General features: G+C 38.9%; 1 protein-coding gene across 1 annotated transcript in view; it reads right to left on the bottom strand.

Annotated features, from left to right (window-relative positions):
- Window positions 1-9171: 9171 nt before the first annotated feature.
- The window catches only part of DCHS2 (dachsous cadherin-related 2), a 122541-nt gene continuing 103785 nt past the window's right edge, over window positions 9172-27927 (bottom strand). The window contains 7 exon segments of the mRNA XM_075709484.1: window positions 9172-11801; window positions 13849-13987; window positions 16844-17130; window positions 18648-18778; window positions 21524-21675; window positions 23165-23376; window positions 26268-26378. Coding sequence (XP_075565599.1) covers window positions 9172-11801; window positions 13849-13987; window positions 16844-17130; window positions 18648-18778; window positions 21524-21675; window positions 23165-23376; window positions 26268-26378 — 3662 coding nt within the window.

Raw genomic sequence — 27927 nt, forward strand, 5'->3', positions numbered from 1 at the left:
CTAGAATTACCTTTTACTTGGCACTGTGTCAAATGCTTTTCTGAAATGCAAATATGAATTCCATTGAATTTATCTATTGAGTTATCTCCTCAAAGACTGCAGGGTTTGGGCACACCTACCCTGAAACCCGTGCACAATACTATTGCATCTGTGTGTCATGATTTTTCTCCAAAGCTGATTCTAAGTGATGGCGGTAGCCATTCGAGGGTTGTGTGAATCACTTTATTTTCCCCTTCTTTGCTAGGGGGACTCCATCATGATTTTCTAGTGGCATGCTCTCACCCCTTCCTTGATGAAATTATTTAAATGCCATGCCACACCATGCTGTTAGGCACGTTAACTCCACAAACACATGCTCTTTCACAATCTTAGGACAAGGACTATTCGTTCCCCTCTATTTGAGCACATTAAGATCTTTGAGGTATGTTTTCACATTATGTGTGGTCTCTTTTCCTTCCATGCCCTTACTATTAGCTCTGTCCTGTCATTCATCCCATAGTCAACATCATTACTAGATTTACTGCAAATTAAGGTTAAAAATGGTTTTACTTGAGCCAGGAGAGATTATTTTTAACCTCTACCTCATTTTTCAGGGGTCCTACTTCTTTTCTCCTTTTTATGAGCAAAGAACCTTTGGCAGTTTGTTGTAATTTTCTTAAGTCTATTCATTGACTTTTTGCAATCCTTACACTTTGTCCCTTTTAAAACATAAACACTTCTTACTGGACAGTCCATGCCCTGTTTTCTTTGCCCTGGATAATCTTTGCTGCCCAGAGAACTCCAGCTAATGTTCACATCTTTGGCTTGATACAATTCTAAACTTCCTCAGTATTCAGACTGCTGGGTCCCAATGTCTTCACCTCTGTATTTATGAAAGTTTGCTCTTTGAAGTCAGTAATCCTAGAATTTAGCTTACATGACACAGTAGGGAATACGATCAAAGCTATTTTGGGTAGTGTAGCTATGTCAGTGTGATGTTTCACTTGAGCTAATATACTTTGAATCTATTAGCTGGAGCAAAGCATGTGGCAGTATAGCTTCAAATATTCAAATCAGCCCATTCAGAACCAGTTTGGTTCTCTTTACTGGCTAGATACTGTTGTGTAGACATAATTCTTAGTTACAGACCTATTTCTTCCTTTTATCTCAACAGCTATTTTTTTTTAAATTTAAACAAACCTACCTTTTGATTACAGATACAAGCTTGTTTTCTACAGTCAAGTCTTCCATAGTGTGTTAATTACTTACAAAAATTAATATAGATCACCTTTTGTCATTAACTGTGTGAATAAATGTGTTGGTCCTCTATGGTCCTAGCATGATTAGTAACATCTGTTCACCAGCCATGCATATATTATTACAGAGAAACATCCCAGCAGCACAATTACAGAAAATCCTACATGTACATATATACCTGTGTCTAAGCCAACCTTAGAGACTACAGCAGGCTCTGTAACCAACCAAAACCAAAAGGAGCTCTTTGGCTACCTTCTGCCAAAGTGACAGTAATCCAAACAGCTTTATTTTTGCTGTCCTTTCCCATTTCTTTACAGCCTACCACATTACTAATGTACAGTGCTACCACATCACCTTTTGCCTTTAGTTCTGCCCTCCCTGAACAGCGCATATTTTTTTGATACTCACGTTCCAATTGTAATTATTATACTTGATTTCACATCCTGCATGAGCAGTTGAAGTTTCACTGTGCAGCAAAGTATCTTTCTGAGAAACATACAGGAATCTCAGTTGTGTCTGTCTAACCTTATTCAATACCATACCTGACCTTTCATCACACACTGCATCATCTACCTGATCACTATTCTTGGCGGTAACACTTTTCACTTCTTTCTTACCATAACAGTTACAGAATACTTGAGGTCAGAAATGACCTCTTGAAGTCTATAATTCAACCTCCTGCTTAAAGCAGTGTGAGCTTCAGAATTATACCAATTTGATCAGGGCCCCATTCAGTTTTGCAAACCTCCAAATCTCTTGTCCATTCCCCTTGTCTCTGTGACTCCTTTCTCCCTTATCCCCTCCCCTCTCACCTGATTTTTCTCTTCCATGTAATAGAACCAGGCTTGAGAAATTATGTGTGTCCTCCCTGTCTTCTGCTATCCTTTTCTCCTTCTTGACAGACGGGCAGAACTCTGCTGAAGGTCATCTAGGCTGCAACGTCTTGAAGCCTCAACCTCTCATCACTATCCTTGACAGACTCCAGCAGACAGCTTCTTTTGTTGTGAGACTGCAGGTGAGCAAAGGAAGCTTTTTTGTCCCTCAGAGGTTCTCTCAGTGTCAGGTCTTTCACATGTAATTCTGTCCCTGGCAGGCAGCACAACACTGTCTTCTGGACCAGCTGAGCTGGCAGGCACTCAGTTCTTCTTAACAGGGAGTCCTCACTAACAGAGTTAGCAGATGCTCCATGTCCGTATGTATCTTTGCTCTTCTTCAACTGCAGTTTATCCCATCTTCTCTTCCATCATAGACTTTCACATATCACCCTCTTTGTTCATTGCTGAGACTCACAACATCTCTGCTTAGGACATACACGCAGTAGACAAATGTAGAAACATTTCAGAAGCATGTAATCAGCAGTCACTGCAAGGATTTTTCTTAAATTATTCATAATGAATTTCTCTCTTAGGAAGAATACCCCCAAATCTGTCTTTTTTATTATTTAGTTGAGGCAGGTTTTTTGGTAAATTAAGCAGCTCAGTGGGCAATGCATTCAATGGTGTTCTACCAGTCCCCACTATTGCCACAAAGCATCACCGGTTCTGCCATGGGACACAATACATGGCACTTTTGTTTATACACGCGAGCATTATCATTGCTACAAAACAAAAGAGCTGTAACAAAGGACTAGCAGCTCTACACTCTCCGAAGTACTCCCTAGCAGTCTTGACTATCACATCTTCCTAAGCAGTTAACGTCTCAAGCAGGCGGATGAACTGGACGTGCCTTTAACTCAGTCTCATGCTTTCAAATTCAATTATCAAGATGTCCTCCTTGCTTCATCATCTCATCTTTACACGACTTCCAGTAATCAAATTTCCTTGTTGCTTTTTGTTTCTATGGTATAAACATCACTACTTAACTCAATTTAAGTCACAAAATACCTCATTAAACCCCACCCAGAAACTGTTGGTACGAGAAGGCTTGTGTTACTAACCCTCATCTATATCTAACTATAATGATGGAACATACCACATTCTTTTAACAGGAAACATTCACATCTTGGCTTCACACCTTAACTGATTAGGGATCAGAATCCCCAATTTTCAGTTATTAAAACTAAGTTACAAGAAACATATGAGGGGTGAAAATGGTGGACACTGGAACATTTTAGCTAGATATGGAAAAAATCTGGAGGAAAAGTAGGTGAGTTCAAAGATATCATTGATCAAGCACAGTGTATGATATTCAGCAAAGTTGTATGTAGTTTTCTTCAAAAGTTATATGTAGTTTTCTGCAATTCTGCTGCTGGAGAACACAGTAGGCTGCTGAAACAGAGCATGTGTGATCAGCTAACGGCACAAGATGCTCCTTCAGTGTGACAGAAGCCAAAATTCAAAGTGTAAAAGCTATACGACTGTGGAATTCGGCTTAAAATTGAAAAAACACATGCACCTCTCAAAAAAACCCACAACAAACCCCCAAACCCAAACAAACCCAAAAAACCCAACCACTCAACAACCCCCAGACCCTTCCTGACTACCTTAATGTTAACAGTTATTAAGATCATGTTGAAGACTAATTCTGCCCAGCACTTGACCTCAGGTGAAGTGCTTACGAGACAAAGACAAGCAGAGAAATCCCTGTCTGAAGGCATGCTTATTCTGTGCATTCAGTAAAAGCAGTAGCAAATCAGGCAGCAGACTGTAGTTTACATAAAAGTAGAACGAGGAAACAGCAAGTGACCTTTCCCTTACAGACCTTCTCAGACTTCTCTAAAAGTCACTCCAAAATAAGCATATAAAGCAAGGCTTGCATCAATCACTGTGAAGCATAGAGGAACCTCCCCTCCAAATCCCCCACCCCTGCCTGCCCCATGCTGGTTCTACTGTCTTTTCCAGGCTCTTGATTTCCCTTCTTTTAATGCTCCTTCCTGTTGGTTTACAGCCCCGCACACTGGGGAGCCAGCTCTCTGCTGCCAGTGACTCTTGTTACGATACCAGGGAGGCACACATGTTGTCCATTTCTTCCAGGTGCATTTTTTTATTCAAGTCCCACTGAAATCAGTGGAAGAAGTCTTAGGGTGTTGGATCAGAACCCAGTATTTTCAAACCTTTTGAAATTAAATGAACCGTACAGTTTGTTAAAAGGGAGATGCTGGAAAGTAGTCTACACCCAGCTACATGGGGCTTGAGACAGGAATTTCTGAGGTTAACATAAGCAGGCTTTACTTGCTACTCATTTCTTTTGGTTATGACACCAGTAACACCATTTTAGAAACTCTTCTGAATTGCCCATTTGAAAGTTTTCAATGAAATGCTGTAGGCATATATAAGTAACAGCAAGGTATTCCTCCAGGTTGGGCTAGTGAGTTGACATCATCTGGCACCATCCATTCTCAAATGTCACCTTCATGTAACAGCTACTGTTGGCTGATGAGCTCTCACAATCAACAACTCAACTTCCATTTTCGGAGAACTTTTCATAGGCAATTAACACGCAGTTTTAGGGAAGGTGACCAGGATTGTGTTAAATACTCTAAGCTTTAAAAAAAGTGTTAAACATAAGATTATTTTCAAGTGGATAAGGTGGCATGGACATGGCTGACAGTTTTAAATGTAGTTTGCAGTGTGGCAATCCTTTGTTTTGAACGTAATATTCAACAAACTTGAGTTTTCTAATTGCAATGAGATTTTCAACTGACGTTTTGAATACCATGGTGGATCACTTCAGTCCTTTACCATGATATCTGCGTTTTCAGGCACGTGGTTTGGCATCTAATGCTTCACCTGGGACAGGACTTGTTTGGGTCAGTCAAACATTTATACAGTAACGGAACAGCAATTATTTTTGTGACTATCATCAGCTAAAGGATTTGATATTTTCTACATTGTTCAAGTAACTCATGCATGTCAAGAAACAGAACCATTTCACAATTCTAGCCTACTCTGATGCCTCTCTATTCCTTACAGATGCTCTTCTATTACATTTTACACATTTTAGAAGAAAAGCATCTGAAATTTTATGAGGAATACCCCTAGCAGCAATGTAAAGTGCAAGTCTAAAACAGAAAGTTTTAGATCCTCAATTTTCCTTTCTATAAGGCTCTCTTTCTTTTCCTTAGATATCCACATTTTTTCCAACGTTTTAAAAATGTTGTATGTATTTATGGTGAAATTTTCAAAGCTACCAAGAGGATTTGGATGCCAGACTCCAGCTCTTTTTAATGAGATGAACATCCAAATCCATACACAGATTGAATACACATTAGGCTTTGTATAAGTGCTAGTGAACAGCTAGCAGAGCTAGCATCTATGCAACACCCAAAAATATATTCAGTTTCATTCTGCAACACCTTAGCTATCCCAACCACATCACCTACAGTGAACTAAGCCACATATTGCCATAGTGAGTTCATGCTGTTGTGGCAGATACTAAAAGCTGCAAATCCATTTCACTTGCAAAGTAAGCCAAATTCTAAATATAACCCCCCCACCACAGCATATTCAATTACAAAGTTGCAACTGCCTCCTCTTCCAATTAGTGTTTTTACAGGATTTTAGGGAACACCACCCTCCATACTCAGCAAACTGGTGCCAGTTTCGTCTCTGCAAGGATTCCCCTGTGCCCTTCCCTCCCAGGGGCGGTTTTCAAGCAGCAATGTAGTCAGCACACACTGGGGGGAGGTCTAATCCCCATGGCCCTGCAGGCCTATGATGGCCAACTGGATTGCCAGTTGGCCTTTGACTCCATAAGCTGTAGAAGTATAAAGCCATACGGGCACAATCATCAGTCTGATGCTAGCTGATGTTCTAGTAACATTTTTTTGTCAGGGCAGCATTTTTTGGCTTATAGGTCTCCCAAACAGAAGAGTTAAATATAGCTCTTCAGGAAGCTACATGTCAGTTAAAGAAAACAGGTGACATACAGCACAGATAAGTGATGGCAACCAAATATAAATGATAGTAGGAATCAGCAGTGCAATAGACTTAGCAACATGGGTTCATTTTTATCAAAACTATTTTTATCTAAAACTGCTTTAGGAACAATTCCTGTCTTCAGCTGAAGATAAAATACAAACTAAATATGGACTTGTGTAGGTAACTAGTGTTTTTAGTATCATTTTAGAAAATAAGTATATATATATATTTATAATCTGTAAATGATGGATTCCCTAAAAATACGAAGGCTTTTTTCCTCTTTGCACAGAAATCTGTTTGAACGTCAATTTAATGATTACTACTGGTAGATGGAATTTTGATATCCATTTGGTAGTGATTTACACCAGTGTTTTCAAGGCTGCCAACAAGCAAATCCAGAAGGCAGCCAGCCAAAATTCCAGAAGAGACAACTGTCTTTTATTTTATAGCTTATGCATTTTGAGCTTAATATGATTTTCCACTAACAAGTTCTGTACCTTCTCCAAAGTGCTAAAACTGGTGTGCAGAATTGCAAAGTAACACAGGCTCTTTGAGGCAAGCTAATACTAAACTCATGGTAAATTATAGAAGTTATACTGTTTACTTAGGGAAAAAACAGTAAGGTTAAAAGAATTACACACGATTTATTGCAGACACTTGTTTCAATGGTCACATTTTTAAGCTTGACTATGTATGAAACAACAATGTGTCAGCTAAGTGGTGTTTCCTGTTTGCTATGGAATGAGCAAATACATAAGAGACAAGAAGATGATTGCTGTAACACTTAAGAGGACCACAAAGTATATATTCGTTATCTCATGCACTTGATAAATAGGATGCAAGTCATATTTAATCTTTTCAGAAAGGCATCAAAAACAAGCTGCATTTAAAGAAGCAAAAAGGGCATAAATAGAAACAGGGTTTTCTCACTTCTCAAGCAGAGCTATAGGTAGTGGGCACACATTAGCATGGTGAGGTCCAAATCTTGTGCTAAATATGATGACTGAATGCTTTTTAGTGCTAATAATATTCCATCTGCAACAGCAATATTAGTGAAGAAAAAGCTACTCATCCATTAGCCTAGACTCCATACATGAAATGAGGGCCTAGCTACCACTTGATATATGTCAATGGGAAAGATAAACACAGTTTTGCTGTGTAAAGCGTTTATTCTTCCACTGATCACCCATTGGAAAAATGACCCCTATCATGACAGCATGTGCTCATTGCTCCTCAGAGCAAAGCTGCCACTTGACCATGACCACCTGAAACTGAAATCAGATTAGCTAAGTTGTTGACTGTATAGAAAAGGTAGTTCTGTGTGCCATGTGTGCCTCCTGAAACTGTAACTGCACAGAACTGAACACCACAAACACCTCTCATTCTATTAGAAATTACAAGTTAAGACATGTAAGTCAAAACCAAACAGGCTCTAGATAGCATAATGTTAGCCGGTGGAGAATAATTAATTCTGAAATATTGACCTTAAACTGATACTCCATATTCAGACATGACCTGGGAATGACTCCTCCTCTTTGCTTTCCTCTTCCTGGCACAGGTTTTTGTCTGACTGTAGAACTTATCATCCTGTTTCCTTTCTTAGTAACATTTGTCTATCCCAATGAATTCCTAAGCTATGTCTTGTTTCATACTCCACGGCAGGACAAAGAACAAATGCGAGCTTTAAAAGAAGCAGTTTTGCATAGCAGCATGGATCCTTTTGCATGATAGTACAGTGCAGGTGTAGCCTTATTCAAAGACAGGTTATGAGCCCACAGGCTGCAAATCTTGACATGCATGACTAAGGAAATTACAAAAGCCACTGCACACATGATGCTGATCCCACAAGATCACTCAGTCTAACCGCACTGTATGCTTTTCCTCCATCTGTTATGACCTGTACAATATATACCTCTGTACACATCCAACTTGCAACAGATTCCCGGGCACCAATTAGACCCTTCCCTATAGCCCAGTTTTAATACACATGGTGCAAAAGACTCTTAAATATACACTGAAGAGAAACCAGAGTTACTCCAGATGTATTTTCTGTGTATTTTATTGATCTGATACAATATACAAGCATATACCGCAGTATAGGCATGTGCATGTGTCTGGATATACATACATACACAAAATGCCGTATGTATGATACATAAAACAAACAAGGCCAGATTATCTGGTCTTGTAGAGATATGCCCAGCACAGGACCAAAGACCAGGGTGGAGGCATACAAGCCCTTCAGAACTGTAACACTCTACATCCCTACAGTTGCCTGGGGACCAGGACAGCTTCTGTAATAGGACAGAAAGACAATAGGTATCTATTTTAGATCCAGTAATAGAGAAGATGGTTGTTCTTATCTCACCACTGGTTATTCTGTTTTCCAAGGGTGATCCGTTATTATTCAGATAATCATGACTCACTGGCTTTACACCAGGAGATAAACAAAAGGTGCACAGAAACTGCTGAGTGGGATTCCATAGCACACAGATAGCTAATAAAGCCCACTGGGAAGCCATGACAGATGGTGAAACTGCACCAGGCCCAAGAGGTTGTTGGGACTCAGGGCTGACATGTGGGAAGTCTGGGCAAACACTCAAGAAAGAGCTCAACAGGAATCCTTGCTTTATTCTTCGCCCACCCGCAAACCTGCTGTACATACACATCCCTCTAGTACCCTCTTGTAATACCACCACAGAAGCGGTCAGAACCCACCAGCATACTAATGAAGTTTTTCCACAGTAAATAATTACTACCATTGATTTGTTATTGACAGAAAAACAGCAAAATCAGTCAAGCTGGTTATCAGGCACCTGGCAGTGTGATTTACATAGGAAACCACAGTTGCTGGGAGCTGAAAGAGGAGAAGCCTTATGGCCTCACAGTGTATTCTGAGAAGAACAAAATGGATAGCTACCAAGTCTGTGGCTATTTCGTATTTTAACTTTTTCAGCTCATTAAAACAGAATGAATAGTGGTGATATAGCTCTGACAGACATATTTTGCTTGTTGAACAATAACAAAATACATTTTAAGCCATATTTTTTACCATAAACTACTGTCAGTTAATAAGCTAGACCTGAATTTCTGCCTCTGTTGCAAGTTCATGGCTTGGATCAATAAGACATGTTCCTATCATTCTCCCATCAGACATTACTGGAGAAGCAGTAGGTGTCTGCATGGTAAGTAAAGAGAGAGAAGGAGAAAAACTGGGGGTCATGGTTGGTGGAGGGTATCCAAAATTATGGGTAAGGGGAGAACGGGGACATTTTTTAAATGCTTGCCCTGATACTATATTTGGCATTCGTGGTGGCACTGTCCTTATGCCAGGCTGAGCTACTGACGTTATCAAGGGAGGAGGGAAAACAAGAGATTTCTTCTCCTTAGGGAAGCTATGAATGTGTACATTTTCATCTTTCAGTTTCGCAATATCATTAAACACTGAGGCAAGAGGTTGAAATCTGGGTTCCCAGCTGAGCACATAATCCCAGTTATAACCACCTCCAAGATCCTCATCAGAGGTGCCAAGAGCTGCAAGCGAATCATGCCCAGAGTCCTGCCTATCTGACATCAAGACGTATTCCCTTGTGAGGTCTATCATTATGTCTTTCTCTTTTCTTCCAATTTTCTTAAGTGTTTGAGACAACATTTTGTTATGTGCATAGGCTGTGTCACAGGCTTCTTTTTCGCCTTCTCCTTTACTGGCCTGTACGCTCTCCATGCTTTGCGTGGTAGCCACGACATCCGTTTCTCCAGACTGACAGGAGAGCTGATCAGACTCTCTTGGGATCCCTGAATCTGGCACCCGTGAGCCGCCCTCGCTCAGTGCCAAGCTGGTGCTCTTTCTGCAAGGGTGCTCATTGATCCTTTTGATTTCCTCATCCTCTGGAGTTTCTCCTTCAGCAGAACCGTGGCCACTGGAGTCTGAATGCCTGCAGGGGACACCATCATCCTTCCCCTCTCCGATTCCTGCTAAGCTCAGCCATTCTGCTATGGCACCCATGGGAAGCATACTACTCTCAGTACTTTGGATTTTCTGGCAGTCCTTGTCTTCACCAGCTGAATTCACAACAGTAGCTGAGGAGGATACTGCTTCTTTTTTCACACAAGAGTTCATCGGATCTTTCCGCTTATGTCTCAGAATAAGTGCAATAAGACTGACCGCAAGCAGGAGGAACGCTATCAAGGAGACCGAAAAGTTAATGGTCAGGCTGTATGTTGACACTATGGGATAACTCTCAGGAGAATTGGAAACATTTACCAAAACGGTGCATACTGTGAACTTTGACTCAATTTTGGGACTATGAGCTTTTACCAACAATTCCAGGGTGTCATCATTCCTTTTGCTGCCATTTTTCTTTCTGTGAACCATCTGAGTCAAATAAATACTACCACTGGTCTGATTCACAGAAAAGAATGGAGAAGTTTTTAGCAGGGAGTAATGAACAACTCCGTCCAGTCCACCATCGCTGTCTGATGCTGTCACTCTGCCAAGCAACTGGCCTGCTTCGTTCTTCTCAGGGAGATTAAAGAAATACTGATCTTGTGTAAACACTGGGTCAAATTCATCTTTCCCCTCAATATCTACCTGAACTGTAATGGTGGCCAGTGAGTCACCTTTGTCTTTTGCTTGGATTATGAGACAGTACCTATTCTGACTTTCGTAGTCCAACATTTGCTTTGTATGAATATCTCCTGTCAAAGGATCAATGAAGAACATGTCATGGTCTCTAGGAGCTTCACGATGAGCCAAACATGAAGACTGGATGGAGTAGGTAAGGTGGCCATATGAGCCTTTATCAAAATCCAGTGCATTAACAGCACACACAAAAGAAAAGGTAGGCACATTTTCACTGACAGTGCAGCTCAGGCTGGGAAACAAAAACAGTGGGGCATAATCATTGTCATCTAGGACGCTAACAAGAACAACAGAAAAAGCCACATTTTTTACATCAGCTCCTCCATCTCTGGCTTGGATGATCAAAGTGAATTTCATGGTATCCTCATAATCCAGCATTTTCATCAAATGCACTGATCCCGTTTTCCCATCCAAGTGAAAATGTCCCCTGTCATTTCCAGAGATCATAGCATAAGTGATCTCTGCATTAGTGCCTGCATCGCAGTCATTTGCTGAAACTTCAGTGATGTGACTGCCTACAGGGATGCTTTCTTTGACATGAATATGGTACTCTGTGCTGCTAAATACTGGAGGATTATCATTAACATCCAGTACGGTTATTAGCACAGTAGCAGTTGAATTCAAGGAGGGTGTTCCACGATCAGAGGCGAGGAGGACCAAACAGTGAGAAGAAGCCATTTCCCTGTCGAGAATATTGCTCAAAACAAGACGGCCAACAAGCTTGTAGGATGTTTCTGACTCCACGACACTTGTTTCCACGGAGAATAAATTGTCAGAATTCCCATCAATAATAGAGTACTCAACATATGTGTTTTCAGATGTCCAGTCATAGTCGATGGTTGAAAATGTGAGGACGCTTTCTCCAACCGAGGTACCCTCACTCACACTGAGATTGTACAGCATCCTTGTGAACTGAGGGGCATAGTTATTTACATCTTCTATGTGCACCTCTACGGAGGTAATTGTACTCAGAGCAGGACTGCCGCTGTCCATGGCTTCTATCAGAAGCTGGATAATGGGAAACTTTTCCAGCTGTGTCACTGGTCCTGTAGCAAACACTGAACCTGAAAATAAAACAGAATTAATAAAAACCCCACACTCATTAAGGCAAGTAAATGTGATTCCAAAAGCTGAATCTAATCAGTCATATTTGAAAATGACTCAACGTAATGGCTGCACACCTGTCCTGGTTTTGGCTGGAACAGAGTTAATTTTCTCCCTAGCAGCAGGCATAGTGCTGTGTTTTAGATTTAGGATGAGAAGAATGCTGATAACACACTGATGGCTTAGTTGTTGCTAAGTACTGCTTATGCTAGTCACAGACTTTTCAGCTTCCCCTGCTCTGCCAAGTGCACAAGAAACTGGGAGGGGGCACAGCCAGAATAGTTGATCCAAACTGACCAGAGGGGTATTCCATACCATGTGACGTCATGCTCAGTATATAAACTGGGGGGAGTTGGCTGGGGGGCAGCGATCGCTGCTTGGGAACTGGCTGGGTATTGGTTGGTGGGTGGTGAGCAATTGCATTGTGCATCACTTGCTTTGTATATTATTATTACCATTATTATATTGTTATTATTATCATTACTATTTTACTTTATTTCAATTATTAAACTGTTCTTATCTCAACCCAGGAGTTCTTCTCACCCTTACTCCTCTGATTCTCTCCCCCATCCCATTGGGGTAGGGGGGACTGAGCAAGCGGCTGCGTGGTGCTCAGTTGCTGGCTGGAGCTAAACCACGACAACACCCCAAAGTAACTTTAAGAAATCGGAGCTCATGCTGCAAAGCCTACCCACAATGATGCAGTATCAAACACACATACCGCATCTAGACTAGCAAAAATTTCTCCTCCTTGTAACAGGCTGAGCATGCCAACTGCAGAAAATAAAAGGCAAAATAAAGCTAAGGAAACATAGGCTCCTTATTAGAGGTGGCTATGCTGTGCAAGTTCATTACGGTCATTAGTTCTCCTGTTTTGCTTGCAATCCAGTAACAGCATTATAGGTGTGTTTGTTATTTATATAGGTTTGCTAGTAAGTTTTATAAGCATGTTTCATTCAGATTGCTTATTTAAACGTGGGGGTTGGACTAGATGATCTTTAAAGGTCCCTTCCAACCCAAACCATTTTGACTCTATGTTCATAAGCCATCTACTTCTACTTCACTCTTCACGGTGTACAGCTAAGCACAACAGAGACAACACTGCGTGACAATTTTCTGACCGCAGTTAAAAACAACCATTAGCCAAAGATAAAGACAGGTTGGTGAATACAGAGTAACAACTGGGTAAAACAGGAAACAGATTTAACTGGCTGAGACATTCATATTTTCAGTGTTTGTAGTTACCATCACCCAACAAACACTGCATTCAAAAATTCACCTCATATAAACACCTGAGAACAGCAAATAAGCGCTAAGAACTTGCTCACTGAACAACAGTTGCGTATCATTTTTGCAGTATCTAGTAATCTCTAAAGCTGATATTACCAAAAATCATATGTACACATGCATACAGAGACACACACACACAGTTTTCTACCTCCCAGAGTGTTACAACATTAGGCCAGAAAATTTAAAATGGTAAATCTCTTAACTATTGAAGAAAATTGTGCACTTTGGAGAGAACATTCTCAATTTAGAAAACCTTGAAATTCTATTTAGGATTATAGGATAACATAAGCTCTCTGAAGAAGCAACCTTAAAAACATACTGCCCAAGCTGTAGAGAAGCTCCATTACAATAGGTTCAACTTATATTATAGTAAATACAAATTTAAATTGAATGAAACCTAATATATGAGCTGAAATGTTATGAAACAATGCAAAACGTACAGCAACTTTTCTATTAAATCACGTCAGAGGAACAGGACCTATAGGATGCTGTGACTAGCTGCCTCATGCATGCCTCATGTACAAACTGAGAAATCTGGTCTTTGATGCTACCAGTTCTTCAGCGATAATGGCAGATTTAACCAAAACATATGGTGGACTTTAGTCACCAAAGATTTCCAGAATTCAAGTGATCACTGGCAACAGGTGAGGAAGTGCAATATGACTCTTCAATTTACACTGGAAAAGCTCAAATAATAAACCATGCTTACAGACTCACCATTCTTATGATCAATGGCAAATCCCTCAGAGGAAGAGAGGATTTTGTAGGAAATCATTCCATTACGTGCCGAATCCCTATCCACAGCAGAGACGGTCAGAACTGTGGCATCCATAGAAATGACCTCTGGCAAGCTCACCTGACATATAAAGCAAAACTACAGTTCTGATAGAGCTTAATAAAAGATTTTGAACATAAAAAATAAATTTATCTTCATTTGATCTTATTAGAAAAAACCAAACACAGTTCCCAGCTTTGGAAAAAGTCTCACCTACCCATTTTCTTCTGGGACAAAACTATAAAGAGTTGAGATATTGAAAACAATGCATACGATACAGCCAAAATTTACAGTAAACTTTAAAGAGCAGTAAAATCCATCTAGTTCTAGTTCATTATGACAATGAGTTCAGTGAATCACCGAATCTCTTTTTTCAATAGTACACTAATGGAAGGAATACCTACAATGGACTGCAACTAAAATTGGCTTTTCTCCCTGCTTTCATAAACACCTTGATGTTTGTACATGGAATACAGTCTGCAGTCCCTGTCTGGAGTATATGACTGACGATTAAAAAACCCAACACATGTAATCTGAAAATTCCAGCACCAGAGCACTTAATCATCACTGTATTATTCCTAGAATTTAGTTTTTCAAAATGCTCCCTTTTTTCCTCATATAATCTAGGAAACCAAGGAAGTCCTTTCCTTTCTTAAGAGCTTCCATTATTTGAAGTCCAGATACAGTATTTTTGTGACCAAAGTTTCCTTCCACCTTATAAATCCAATTCCAAATGAACACTATGATACAGCAGCGACCTTTGTCATAACTTCAAGTGTTAGTTCAAATCATTTTACCAGAGGGATTATAGGTATATAATAGCCATACATACATATATGAAAAATATAATATGAAAGCACTTGAAAGGATAATAAAAGGGTAAAAATTACAGGATGACTAATATGGAATTATATATATAATTGACCAGTGTATCTTGCTGTCCAAGCAACACATCAAAACATCAGGATTGTGGAGAGAGAAGCTCAGCTATTTACGTTAGCATAGTCAATAGAGCTATGCTGTTTTGCATCAGTTAATAACCCTGCCTGTAATGTCTGCTCTGATCTACAAAAACATTCCTAGCACTTGCACAACCAAGTACTTGCCTAAACTATTCTCCAAAATCAGACACATGAGGGTTGAGGAAAACTTAAGGCAAGGTCTAAAAATCACTTGAGCATTAATAGTGCATTTTTTTTTTTTCTGAATTTAAACTTCTGAGTTTAAATGGGCAATTCACACAAATCCTGGCAACTCAGGCACCTGAAAGTTTCACGGGTGCCTAGGGTCTGTCCCATAGTTATCTAAGCGACTAAACTGTTGTGCCTGCACATGCTCAGAGGTTGACATTTCTTTACTAAGCCAAATGTTTAGACTTATTTCTTGACTAAGTCTGTCTGAGATTTATAAATGAAGCATTATTAAATCCAAGCCCTCTGTGGTGCCTCACATTTTTGGCTCCGAGCACATCCACCACTCACAAAAAGCACCAAGTCAAGCAAATAGCTCAGTTCACAGGATCACAGAATGGCTGAGGCTGGCAGGCACCCCCGGAGGTCATCTTGTCCAACCCTTGCTCAGAGCAGGGTCAACCAGAGCAGGGCGCCCATGACTGTGTATGGATGAGTTTTTAGTATCACCAGGGATGGAGAGTCCACAACCTCTCTGGGCAACCTGTGCCAGTACTCAGTCACTGTTAGTTTTAAAAAAAAAAAAAAAAAAAAAAAAAAAGTTTTTGCTGATGTTTAAACAGAATTTCCTGTATTTCTGTTTGTGCCCACTGCCTCTTGCCCTGTCACTGGACACCACAGAGTCGAGTCTGGCTCTGTTTTCTTTACTCCCTCCACCAGCATTTACACACATTGGTAAGATCTTCCCTGAGCCTTCTCTTCTCCAGGCTGAATGATCCACGCTCTAGGCTCTCTTGGACCTTAGCCCAAGCCCCACAGCCTAGCCAAACACAAAAAAAGTCCTAAGGAAATGACACAGCTGGCAGCCTCACCTTTCCTGTGGCAGCCTTACTGTAGCCTGCCTTCACCTGGAGTTCCAGGCTTTGTCTGTCTCCCATCCCTAACCCTAACTCCAAGCCATTACAGGTGCTGAGCCTTAGCCCAAGCCCCACAGCCTCAGGGCTGATGAAGTCAGGGCAAAACGCTGTTAGCAGCCTACTCCTGACAGCCTTGTATGGTATATGATCAAATTCCTTTAATCATCTCAGTGGCCCATAGTTGTACACAGTTGCTAAAGCAGCTCTGTTTCAAAACATTGTTGGACAACTTGACTTCTACAACAGTCCAGCCATTCAAATGCTTGTCCCGAAGCCCAAAAGCTGAGCTCTGTACCCTCCTCAGTCTAGCAGGGGATGTTGGCGAGGTCAAAACTCATATCCCTCACTCCCTAGATGAGTGCCATTGCTACAAGGCAGGGTTACACATTACAAACTATACATGCATAACCTACCAACAGGGGCATTTGCTACACGTCTGTGGGGCAGTGTAACAGAAAATGAAGACATTCGTGCCATAGTAACAGGCCCAGAATAAACGTACCAACTTGTTTATCATTCTCTCAGAAGAAGGAAGTTCTGAACACTGGACCCTGCTCCCCAAACTGGTTTGGATTATATCCAGTAACTCCTAGTGATGAATGCATGGTGTATGGTCTACAGCTAGCAGGCACACCACTTGTCTTCTGAAGTCAGAAACCATGAACATGAAAACTGAACAATTCCCTCAGTCCTTTTAGCAGAATTCCTAAGAAGAGGCTGGGGTTTCCCAGAAGAGCTCTGCGCTGTTTCTGCTCAGTAATAGTTTGCAGAGAACTTCCTTCTCAGCGCTCAAATGCATTTTTAAGACAAATATAAACAAGCACTCCTACTATTTATCATCATATACAGAAAGACATCACATGCTTGTCGTCCATTTGCCACGTTCCCACCTGATACGAATCCTGAGTAAACACTGGCGGGTTATCATTGATGTCCAAAACAAGGATGGTGAGTTCTGCTTCTGTTTGATGTACAGAATCTGCAACTATGATTCTCAGCTTATACACAGCAGTTTCTTCAAAATCTAATGGTTCCACCACTCTGACTACACCAGTGTGTTGATCGATGGCAAATTTAATTCCAGGACTGTTATCATAAATAAAACCAAACTGAAGTGCTGGCCTGGAGTCCGCATCACTTGCTGACACCTGAGTCACTATAAAACCAGGCAGGGCATCTGAAACAATAATTTTTAGAGTAAGTCATAGCTAAAAGATGATGATACAGTTTCTGAAGACTTTGCCAATTGTGTAATATTGAATCTTAGATATATGTAATCTTTCTATATTAGCTTTTGGTGTATTTTGACTTTGTGTTTTAGAATAAGAGCAATATCCAGAAATGCTGTGGAAACAGTAGTGGATTCCTTCAAACGCATCTGCTTCATCCCAGTTTTAATTCAGGTTTTCTTTAGACTTTCCCAGATTCAGCGTAGCCATAACTGTTTCTTCACCAGCAACAGGAACTTCCACGGTTTTCCACATGCATTTAGGTGACATGTATTTATTGAACAGTGTCAAATTTCCAAAAGAATATTTAACTGATGCATCAGAGTCCCCTGGTCTTTGTAGAGCCAGTGACTGCAATTCTGAAGCTTTTCCAGAGGAGAAGGCCACTAGAGAGACATGAGACAACCAGCCAGACCTATGTGGCACAATCATCTTAAGAGCTCAAGGTATATTCCTGTGAGATTGAGGAACTGGATACAGACAGCTCTTGTCATATGCCAAATTGACAGTACCAGGGATTGCAAACTGAACCTATCAGTGATCATCTAACAAAGCCTGGAGCTAACAGAAACTAAACCGTTCTCCATTTGCATGCCTGGGGCACTAAGCCTCAAACATGCAGTATGATGTCCTAAAACAAATGGTCTTAAACAGAATACAAAAACCTAAGTAAGTAGCCAGTAGTTTACAGCTGCTGTGCATCCATGACTCCTGTACTTATCATTACCAGTGGGAGCTGAATTCAGGAAAGGCTAAAAAAAAAAAAAATATCACTAGTAACACAGCCTTGATATCTTTTGTTAACAGGAGTACCAGAATTTCAGCACCCAAATCTTTATAAATGTTCGGCTGTATATCTTAATGCATCACAAATATGATGCCTGTATTTGAAAATGCTGGTCCTAAGATTCAGGGTCTGCAAATGTCGAGCTTATGTCACACAACATACCAGATGTATGCTGGGATAAGAACTCAGGAGGTCCTGGGTCCTCCTCTTCATGATCATCAACTGGATCAAGCTATAGAGCATTTTAAAGCTTCATGCAAATATACAGAAATTATTTCTTTCATCATTCTTCATCAAGTTAAAAATGCCTCATTTCTAGCAATGCTGGTTTTAGCACCAAGTATTTTTATTGGAGAAAAGCAGAAATTGAAGACATCTGAAGAATATGACACTGCAGTCCAAACCGAACAGATTACAGATGTATTTCTGTAGAGTTTGTTTTCCTCTTTCTGAATTGCCTATGGTTTCACTCCAAACTATTCTTAAACACAATGTCTAAAGATTAAGAATAATGCCTCTGAGAACAAAAGCAGATCACAATTTACTTTGATATTTCAGTATTAATACAATCCATTATCCTTTTTCCTAGAGTCGCTTGGTTACACAAATCACCAAAAGCACTATTGTTGTTTGAAAAATCGCAGTCTTAACAAAACTTAGTTGTACTATCACACTTACTTTCTGGGACCTCCACTTCACCTAGTGGTTGGACAACTGGAGCATTGTCATTAACATCTAACACTTGTATCCTCACAATACTTGTAGCAGAAAGTCTGGGGTTTCCTTTATCAACAGCTTGTACAACCAACCTACAATTATAGGAAGCAGTAATTGTCACTATTGGTCAGAAATCACAGAATTATCCACCAATGTTATAAGCAGGGTAAAAATTACAAATGAAAAGATTAGCCCTTTCTGCTCCTCACTGCAACTCTTAAATTCCATCTTTCTTTCTGTAAGGTTGACTGACTGGAGTTTTATTTTTTGTGTCTTGCAGGAAAAATGTCAAGGAGATTCTAAGTGGCAAAAGCATAACAAAATCATACAAAGAAAAGGAAGTACTCATCTGTATTTATTTCACCCCCTTTCATACCAAATGTAGGTGGTTAAATAAGCTAGCAACACTATTTCAAATAACACACATTTCTCCAGTTGGTAATTCAGAGCAGGAATTAAAACCTAAGTACTAAATTGTCCTTTGGAGGAACCTGACTCTCCTCATTGTTTATAAAGGGACAACAGGAATGTGAAAATTGGGTAACATGAAAACATCCAAAGTAATATTCAGCCACAATGTCTGCAGAGATATAGAATAGGCCCCCTATTATATTATAAATGTAAGTGATAAAGTGAAAAACCTGAATACATGCACCATTTGACAGTGGCAAAGCTCCCACTGATTTTAGTGGAACCAGAATCTCACTGTCAGATTAAGAGACTTTACCTGTATGCTTCCATTTTACACATGCATAAGGATGGGTAGCAGATTCTGTTAACAACCTTTTGATTTCCACAAACATTGTAGCAAAGAAAATGGTAAGCAACAACCTGATAAACATGGATAAAAGGTTGTTTCTCTCTGTGGGAACTAGCTTCTGAACAATGAAGAGCAGATGTTTATTATAAGGAAAGATTATTTGGAAGACTTCACCCCTCCTCAGTATTAAAAATTATCCAGAAGGGAATTAAAAATTAAATCTAAGTCAACAGGTGCTCTAAAAAAAAGGAACAAGAAAAAAAAAAAACAAAACCACAAACAAACAAACAAACAAAACCCCAAACCACAAGAAAACATCAAGCTATGTGAAAGGCTATACAAGTCAGAGCCTGGCATCTCAATTCAATGTTTTGTGTACTAACAACCATTTGCATGTTGCATCATCTTTCTGGGTCTCCCTCCAGATCTTCTGAATGCCTTATTTCTCCCTCTTTCTTCTAAGTCACAGTTGCTGTTTAAACTGTTAGATAGATATTACTTCCTAAATGTTCACATGACATGGAATACCAAGGCCGTAACTCAAGCTGTGCATTGCGGCACTTCCATTTCTGAACCACACCAGTTCTGGTCTGGGTGTCCTTGTGGTTTCTGATGCCGACAGAACATGTAACTTGAATTGCAGGCTAGTATTCAGTTGGTGACCATGTATAATTCCATATAGAAAGTGTATTTTTTCTAGGATTAATATTAGTTAAGGTATACATATGGAAATATTTTACCAAAAATAATCACTTTCTAAAGTTTCAGGAAAAAAACCCTCATAAAAACATCTCAGCCAAAGCATTAAAATTAAGGTTCTGTCAACACTTTCATTATAACTCCTATTATAAGGGACTTAGAACTTCTGGGGATGAAAATGTTCAATTTAGATAAAATAAACAACTCCTTGAAAATTTGAAAGAACCAATGGTAACATTTTGAAATTAAACAGGAAAACAGTTTTGAAAGCTTCTTTTGCTATTCACTTTTCACCTAACAATGTGCAGATTAATAACGTATTAATAAAGAGAAAGAACATGAAGCTTCAGGTTCCTCTAACAAGCTGTCAATTTAAAATGCTAAATTCCAACAAAATACTGAAATAAATCAGGCTCCCAGTTACACAGATATGAGAATTGTGCTTACGTGTTCAATGCTTCATCAACAGTAAACATTCTTCCTTTGAAGGATTTATTCCAGGCATTCTTTTAAAGTATTAGTTACAAATAAAATGTATTACGCTATTTAAATGACTAAAAATCAGAACTTATGTTTTTTGATTCAGTGAAGAACAAACTCCAAATGAAGTGTTCTGCATATTAAGTTAAAACAAAGTATTTCCTTTTGGACACTATTATCAAATTATCAAAGGGTAATTTCTACTGACACATACACAGAAATCTACTTTGTGTACAGATTGCAGTACATAAAAAAAAATGTACTAATGAATCCGCATACTTGTATTTTCTCTTCAAGGCATGATTTATTTGCTTTCTAATTCCAATTATGGCATGACCTGTAAAGAAAAATTGTCATGTCCACTTGATCATATTTACTCACAGTTTCTTAGAAAACAGGAAGAAACCAATACTTAGTACAAGACATCTTATGGATGGAAACAGTTTACAGAAGCATCTTTATCAGATTATGGAGAAGAAAATTTGAACTATATTCTAATTAAAGAACAGAACATGTCCCTATTTCTTGGATATGGTTTGAGTGCTTTCTCTGTGTCTTTACGTATTTATAAAAAATGCTTCCAGAGAGGGAATGGCTGTACAGTTCTTAATAAACTAAAATCCAGGAACTGACATCATTCCTGTAGTGAATCATCACACTCACTTATATCAGTTAAGTGTTGCCATTGATTAAACAAGACTATATTTCTTCCCCTAAATTCGAGAAGTACGCAAGAATCCATGGTACAAATGGGCAGCTGTTCTCAATGCTGTCTGGCTTGTACCCAGGCTCTGTGGGTAATGGATATCAACAGAAAACTACAAAATACGTTACATGAGCAATCTCAAGTTAAAGTGAACAAAAAGAATACATTTTAGTAAGCACCTTGCATACAAACCTGTAAGATGAAGTGCTTTCATGATCTAGGACTGTATTAGTTGCTAAAATCCCTCGTGCTGAATCAATTAGAAACGTTGCATCTTCATTACCAGATAAAATTGAGTATTCAGTTTCTCCATTCAGCCCACTGTCAAGGTCAGTTGCAAATACCTGTTTGGGAGCAAAACTGAGGCTTAAATCAAAATGGCAGCATGCAATTTCAGAAAGAAAAGCCTTCTACTACAGTCATCTATTTCTGGTTACTTTCTTTTCGACTGCACAGATTTAAGCAAATAATCATATGGTCCCCAACATGAGTGTTGTGTGAGGTCACAAAATCTGCTCATGAATTGCAATAGGATGCACATGAATTCTTTCCCTGAGTAATCTGAAATTCAGCTACATAAAGTGCTAGGGCTGAATGTAATCATTTTACACTGCTTATATTACTATAAGGTCGCTGTTAGAATGCTGTCTCCGTTTAGTGCATAAAAATGCACTTTCTCAGGGGTCCGGGACTGGCCTTTAAAGTATTATTGCTATACAAACAGACAAAGGATAAAATAATTAAATTATTAAGTTTTCAGAGCTTTCATGGAATAGTTCATTGATTACTTTTTAAAATATGGACCAGAAAATGTAAAAAGGGCAGAGGCAAGCTATAAAACCAAGAGAATAAATAACATCAACAGCAGTGAACAGGTTTCTCAAAGACTCCTCTGACTCTTTGAAGAGTAGTCTTTGTATTTTTCTGGTTGCTGAACAAGCATTATAATGAGTATGGGATCCAAACCATAGCTGAGGCAACCAGTCAGACTGAATAAAGGAAACATAATAGAATGTATTGTGTCATAAAATTTTGACTACACATCTGGGTTGACTGCCTTTTGATTTTTCTCCATTCCTGGACATATGTTTCTCTAAGTACAATGTCCATCAGTTTCTAATCACTTTGCCCTGGAGGCATTTGTAGCTTTCCATTTATTTATTCTCTAGAGGAGGAATATCTTTAGTACCTAACATGACCCTCACTGTGACCTGACTTGCAATGCAAGAACATGTAGTGAGGAAATTATGCATTCTTCTAGTCCAACTGATGTCTTCTTTTGCTCTAACATGGCCAGCTGGAAACACTTTCAGAGAATGGATCCATTCAGAGGAAGAAGTGTTTTCACATTTAAATTGAGACAAGCTGCTCTTTAGGCAACAGATTTTAAATTGAACACTTGGATTTGACTCTACTAGTCTGATGAGTTGAAAGTATTCTTTTTATTGCTGTAGCCCTTTCAGTAGATGCATTAATGCAAGACCCAGCCTATATTGTAACCAGAACCACAGCTTTGAATGGTATTTTTCAACTACTTGAAGAGAGAAACAGAAAATTAAAAAAAAAAAAAAAATTGAAGTCCAGCTGCACAACTATTAAGAAGATAAAGAATTCTCTTTCAGCTCAACAAAAAGGATCTGAAATGTGGTCTAGAAAAAAGTCATTGAATATTTTAGATGTTCAAGCAAAGTAGTGGGAAGACCAAGAAGCCCACTCTCAGTTTTTAAGAGACAGTGGTCCAGAAGAGACCTAGCAGGATTGTAGTCATGAACAAATCAACCAAACTTCTTTTTAACTACAGCACTGGGCTTGGGAAGATATATTTCCACTTACCTGTATGATGTCTGTTTTAGGACTTTGGCCTTCCCATACTGATGCTTTGTAATAGCTTTGCTCAAATTTAGGTACATTGTCATTCACATCTTGTATCAAAACTGTCACTCCACAGAGCGCTGAATTAAAGCCATTTTCAGCCAAAACTGAAAGATGTATTTTATTCTTAACTTCATAATCAAGAAACTTTGGCTCTTTTACTGTGATTGCACCTGGTTTAGTAAAATAAAAATTAAAAAAATATTGAGATGTGACATAAGTATTCAGGGAAAAACATGCACAAATGCAGTTATGAAGTCCCTAACATATATGGTCTCCTTCATTGAACACGACAGAATTCCAGCAAGCTCCCTACCGTTTCCTTCCTCTACCTAACATCACCCCCCACGAGCTAGTTACTGTACACATCTTGGCCAGCTAAGTCTTTGCTGATCAACCACCACATTGTCAATTTCCTAAAACAAAGCCTATTTACTTGTAGAGGGATAGAGAAGAAGAAAGTGGCTGCATGACGTGTGCTCCTTGACACGTGACAGTGAGCCAGTTGTGTCTGAAGACACTCTTTTCCCTCATCTGAGAGTGGCTCCATCTAGCCCTCCATCTATGTCCAAATTGGGCAGCAGCTGTATCAGTTTCTGTATCTGACTGACTCTTTCTGATGCACTGAGCCCCTGCCCCCCAACTGTTATTCTATCAAAAATAATCAGTGAAAATTATTGAGACTACAAGCACAACTGGACATCTCCACATTAAACCTGAAATGTCCTTGGAAATCTGTGGTCATTGTTTTGGTGTTCTAGGTAATGTAGTAATATAATCAAAATTCTTCATTTCATCTGAACATCAAACATAGTTCAATTGTATGTTAATTTCATTAGAATGCAAATTCAGTTTTGCACAGATTTTTCAGTAATGATGCCATGAATATCTATATCCCAAACCTGTGATAGCATAAGAATCCATCTACTGTGACTCTCCAAGATAGTGCTTTTTAGTTTTTATTTTCTACAATAAGCAGCAACGCTTGGCCCTTGTTTATGGATCTGTCCAGTGTTCAAGAATTGCATCTTGAACATAAAGATTTCAAAACTGGCAGGTGGTCTCTCTTCAGCACAACAGTTAAAAATGATCACATTCTGTATACGGAAAAAGCAAAATAGAAAGTGGCAGAAGGAATATACTTCAAGATGACACAGAGTAACTGAAAGACGCTACACTAGAGTGGAACAAATAATCAAGTTTGAGGTATACCACCTAGAAGGAACAAGTGAAAAAAAACCCAGAGTTGCTCATTCTAAAGAAGTACACACGAAGAAGAAACAGGGTAACAGTCTTCAAATATGCAAAGAATAGCTTTTTTGCCTTTGTCTTATGTCTGTTGTTACTAGGTTAAGAAGTAACAAGTTTCAATTGTTTCAACACACATTCAGATAAATATGAATAAAAACTTTTCAACTGCCAAGACTTGTACAGACTATTGAGAGGGTTTGCAGAATTGCTATCACTGGAGGTTTTTAAGAACATGACAGACAAACTTCTGTCAGATTTAGGCACAGAATCTGTCATATTCCCTTGCTGTGTCAGAGGATAGACTAGTTCATGCCTTTGGGTCACTTCCTACTATACTTCTATATACTATTACTATACTTCTATACTATTCTACAAAATAATAAAACCCCCCAGAATGGAAGAAAGTCTTCTCCAAAATGGGGTTAATTAACATCAGTGCTTGAAAACACAAAGTAGAGCAGACCTTCAGCTGTTTAGAATACCTAAGACAGAAAGGGTATCAATATAGCTCAAAATACTTCTGCTGTAGAAAAAATGGGTAGAGAGTTACTGGTGTCAAAATTAATGCTGAGGTGAGAACTGCTCTTAAAAAGCCCTGAAAGGCTGCACTTCAATTAATGTTTCCTAAGAAACGGAAGAAAGGAAACATAAGAAACCACAATGGCTCAGATATCTCAAAAGAAGACTTGTGACATCCACTGCTACAGAAATTCCACTATTGTTTGTGAAGAGAGTTTTTCAGACTAGCTTGATAGAAAAAGGAAAGTACAATTTGGGTGGGTTTTTTTTTTTTTTTTTTGGAGGTGATATCAGAGAAGATTCACTGTCTTGGGGATAAACTGGTCTGGCTCTAAGATGCTCTTTAAGATTAATGTTTCTAGCTTTATTTCAGTGAAATAAGAAGGACTTGGAAATCAAGTGTATGCACTTTAAGTGCCCCTCATCTAAACAAAACAAAATAATTTTAACTGTCCATCAGCATTAAACATGAGAACTTTACAGTATTATACCACTTGATGCCTGGAGACATCAGAATAACTAGTGATTAAAGCCTCCAGGAACTCAGGAAGAAAGCCATTTGTTAAGAGTACAACCTATTTACACTATTTCTGAGGAAAACTGCTTAACACTGTCTATGCCATCCCAGAAAGACTCCAGCTATTCAGAAGGCAAACTCTCTTGTTGCAGATGTTTAGGAGCTGATAGACAACCAGAGCAGCTATGCTCTCTTATGCGCCTTAGATGAGAGCACGTGAATGCACACGGGGAATGCACTGCTCTCCTGCCATCAGAAGTTCCTGACTGAAGAGCAAGTGAAAGACCTGCTGCAGAATGCAAATACAATTGCCAAAAAAAATAAGCAAACACGACTTTCAGACTTGTCAAGGTTTGCCTGAAACAAAGAGCATTAAACTCAACAAGGGTCTAATGCTTCCTACATTAGGAGTATTTTGAAGGATTATATTTATTGAGTTTTTGGGCAACTTTATGGTGAGAAATAAGACGGAGTCTCAGCTTGGATCACAAAGCAGTAGTTTATCAACTCCCAGCACCTGGTGATTATTAGTTAATCAGAACTGAGCATTTTAAACAGGTATAATGGTGTTCAATTTCTTTCCACATCAAGTTTACAATAGTGCAGGTCTCTCTCCATACCCCTGATTTTACTAATGATTTATTCATTGTAACAGGACAGTAATACTCTAAGATACTGCCCCTTGTTCTTGTGGTAGGAACTTGCCATATTTTAGAGACCACACTCTTTAAGCTACACACAGCCACTTGAAAAAAACATATATTTATAAAAATGTACCTGTAATGGGGTTTATGGAGAATATGCTTTCCTTGTCACTGAAGATGCTGTATTTTATGTTTTCTCCCGTAAATTTGTGTTCATAAGCTTCTACAGTTAGAAGTGAGGTACCTACGGAATCAATAAGATATTTTCGTCATGTCCACTTTAGAAGGTTTGATTCTAATTTTATATTACCGTGATTAATAGCATATGCACAGCCAAACACCTGTGTACCAGGCTAGGTGCTTATTCATGAATTAAAATAGTAGACAACTCCTCCGTGACTTTCACTGCATTACAACTTCATAGGCAAGGCACTGTCTATCCCTCCTTGCCCAGTAAATTACTCATCTGATCACAGCTTCATCACCCGCCCAAATAAAATGATGAGTTTTAACTTTTCCTAATTGCAAACTCCCATGTACCACTGGAATTATCCTTTACCTGAAGTTGTATGTATTCCTTTTTTTCAGGTTATGCTGTCTCTGGTCATTTAAATCTGACCTTTTCAGGAATTCTTTTAAGGAAAACAGTCCTTTTTTTGTGCACCATAGGAATGCATGTTACCCCTGGGTCACCATAAAGAGATTATTTTTCCATCATTTATCTGAATTCAATTTGGATTTTTGAGCAACATTTTAAATGAAATATTCTTAAAAATTTTAATTAGCCATCTTCTGACAGAGAGAATTAAAAGATGAAACTACATGCATAGCTATGTGACATTTCAAGCGGAATCCAAATTCAATGACAAGAGCAATGATTTAATATAGAATACAAGAGACATGAAATAAAAAATCCTGTCTGAAATGGGATTAGAGGAAAAATGTAGAACTGAATACATTATTCTGGTCAGAATCATCACATTTAACAAAAATGTAGCAAGTTTAAAAAGCATTATCAAGATTTCCAAATAATTATTCTTTTCAAGTGAGTTATGAAATTGTTTAGTATATACAGCAATTGATTTTAATGGATTTTAATTATTTAATTGTAACTGATTCCATGCAACTGTGATGGAATGAGGTTACTGTGCAACCTGAACTCTTCCAAACAGCATTACAGACAACTAGCTATTTTATTATATTTCAAAGGGCATGCTGTTCACACTCAGTGTCCTGAATGTCAGAGGAAAGGACTTTATCTTCAGTGTAAAAATGAGAGGAAACATTGCCCTTAAAACTATCTGCTACCTATTTTATTTTAGCATTGTTACTTATTAATTTTTAAAACCAAGAAATTTTAAAGTGGTTTGTCATTTGCTCCTAAAATCTGACTGCCAAAAGCAAAACTATGCCCATTTTGACAGATGTAATTTTCTGTACTAGTCAATATATTTATAAGATATTTACTTGAAAAGTTCTGGAAATAAGAGCCAACCAACCAATAGGTAAAGACCGATATGAATGCTGCACTCGGTTTTTTTTAGGAACTAAAACAGGGGTTTGTAGGTTGAATTTTCATTGCTGGGCAACTTTGATTTACTACCGAAGCCTGCAAGGGCAATCATTCATAGCATCCTCCGAGCAGAGTTAATGATAAGGAAAAAAATTCAAGGTCCAAAGAACGTCACTACTTATCTTCTAATGTTGTCAGCAGTCTTTTTGTTTGTTTGCTTGCCTGTTTAAGAAGAAAAACTACCAGAAATAAAGGAAACAACAGCATTTCTACTTGAATC

The sequence above is a fragment of the Pelecanus crispus genome, chromosome 4 (assembly GCF_030463565.1).
Source record: "Pelecanus crispus isolate bPelCri1 chromosome 4, bPelCri1.pri, whole genome shotgun sequence".
NCBI classification, from domain to species: domain Eukaryota; kingdom Metazoa; phylum Chordata; class Aves; order Pelecaniformes; family Pelecanidae; genus Pelecanus; species Pelecanus crispus.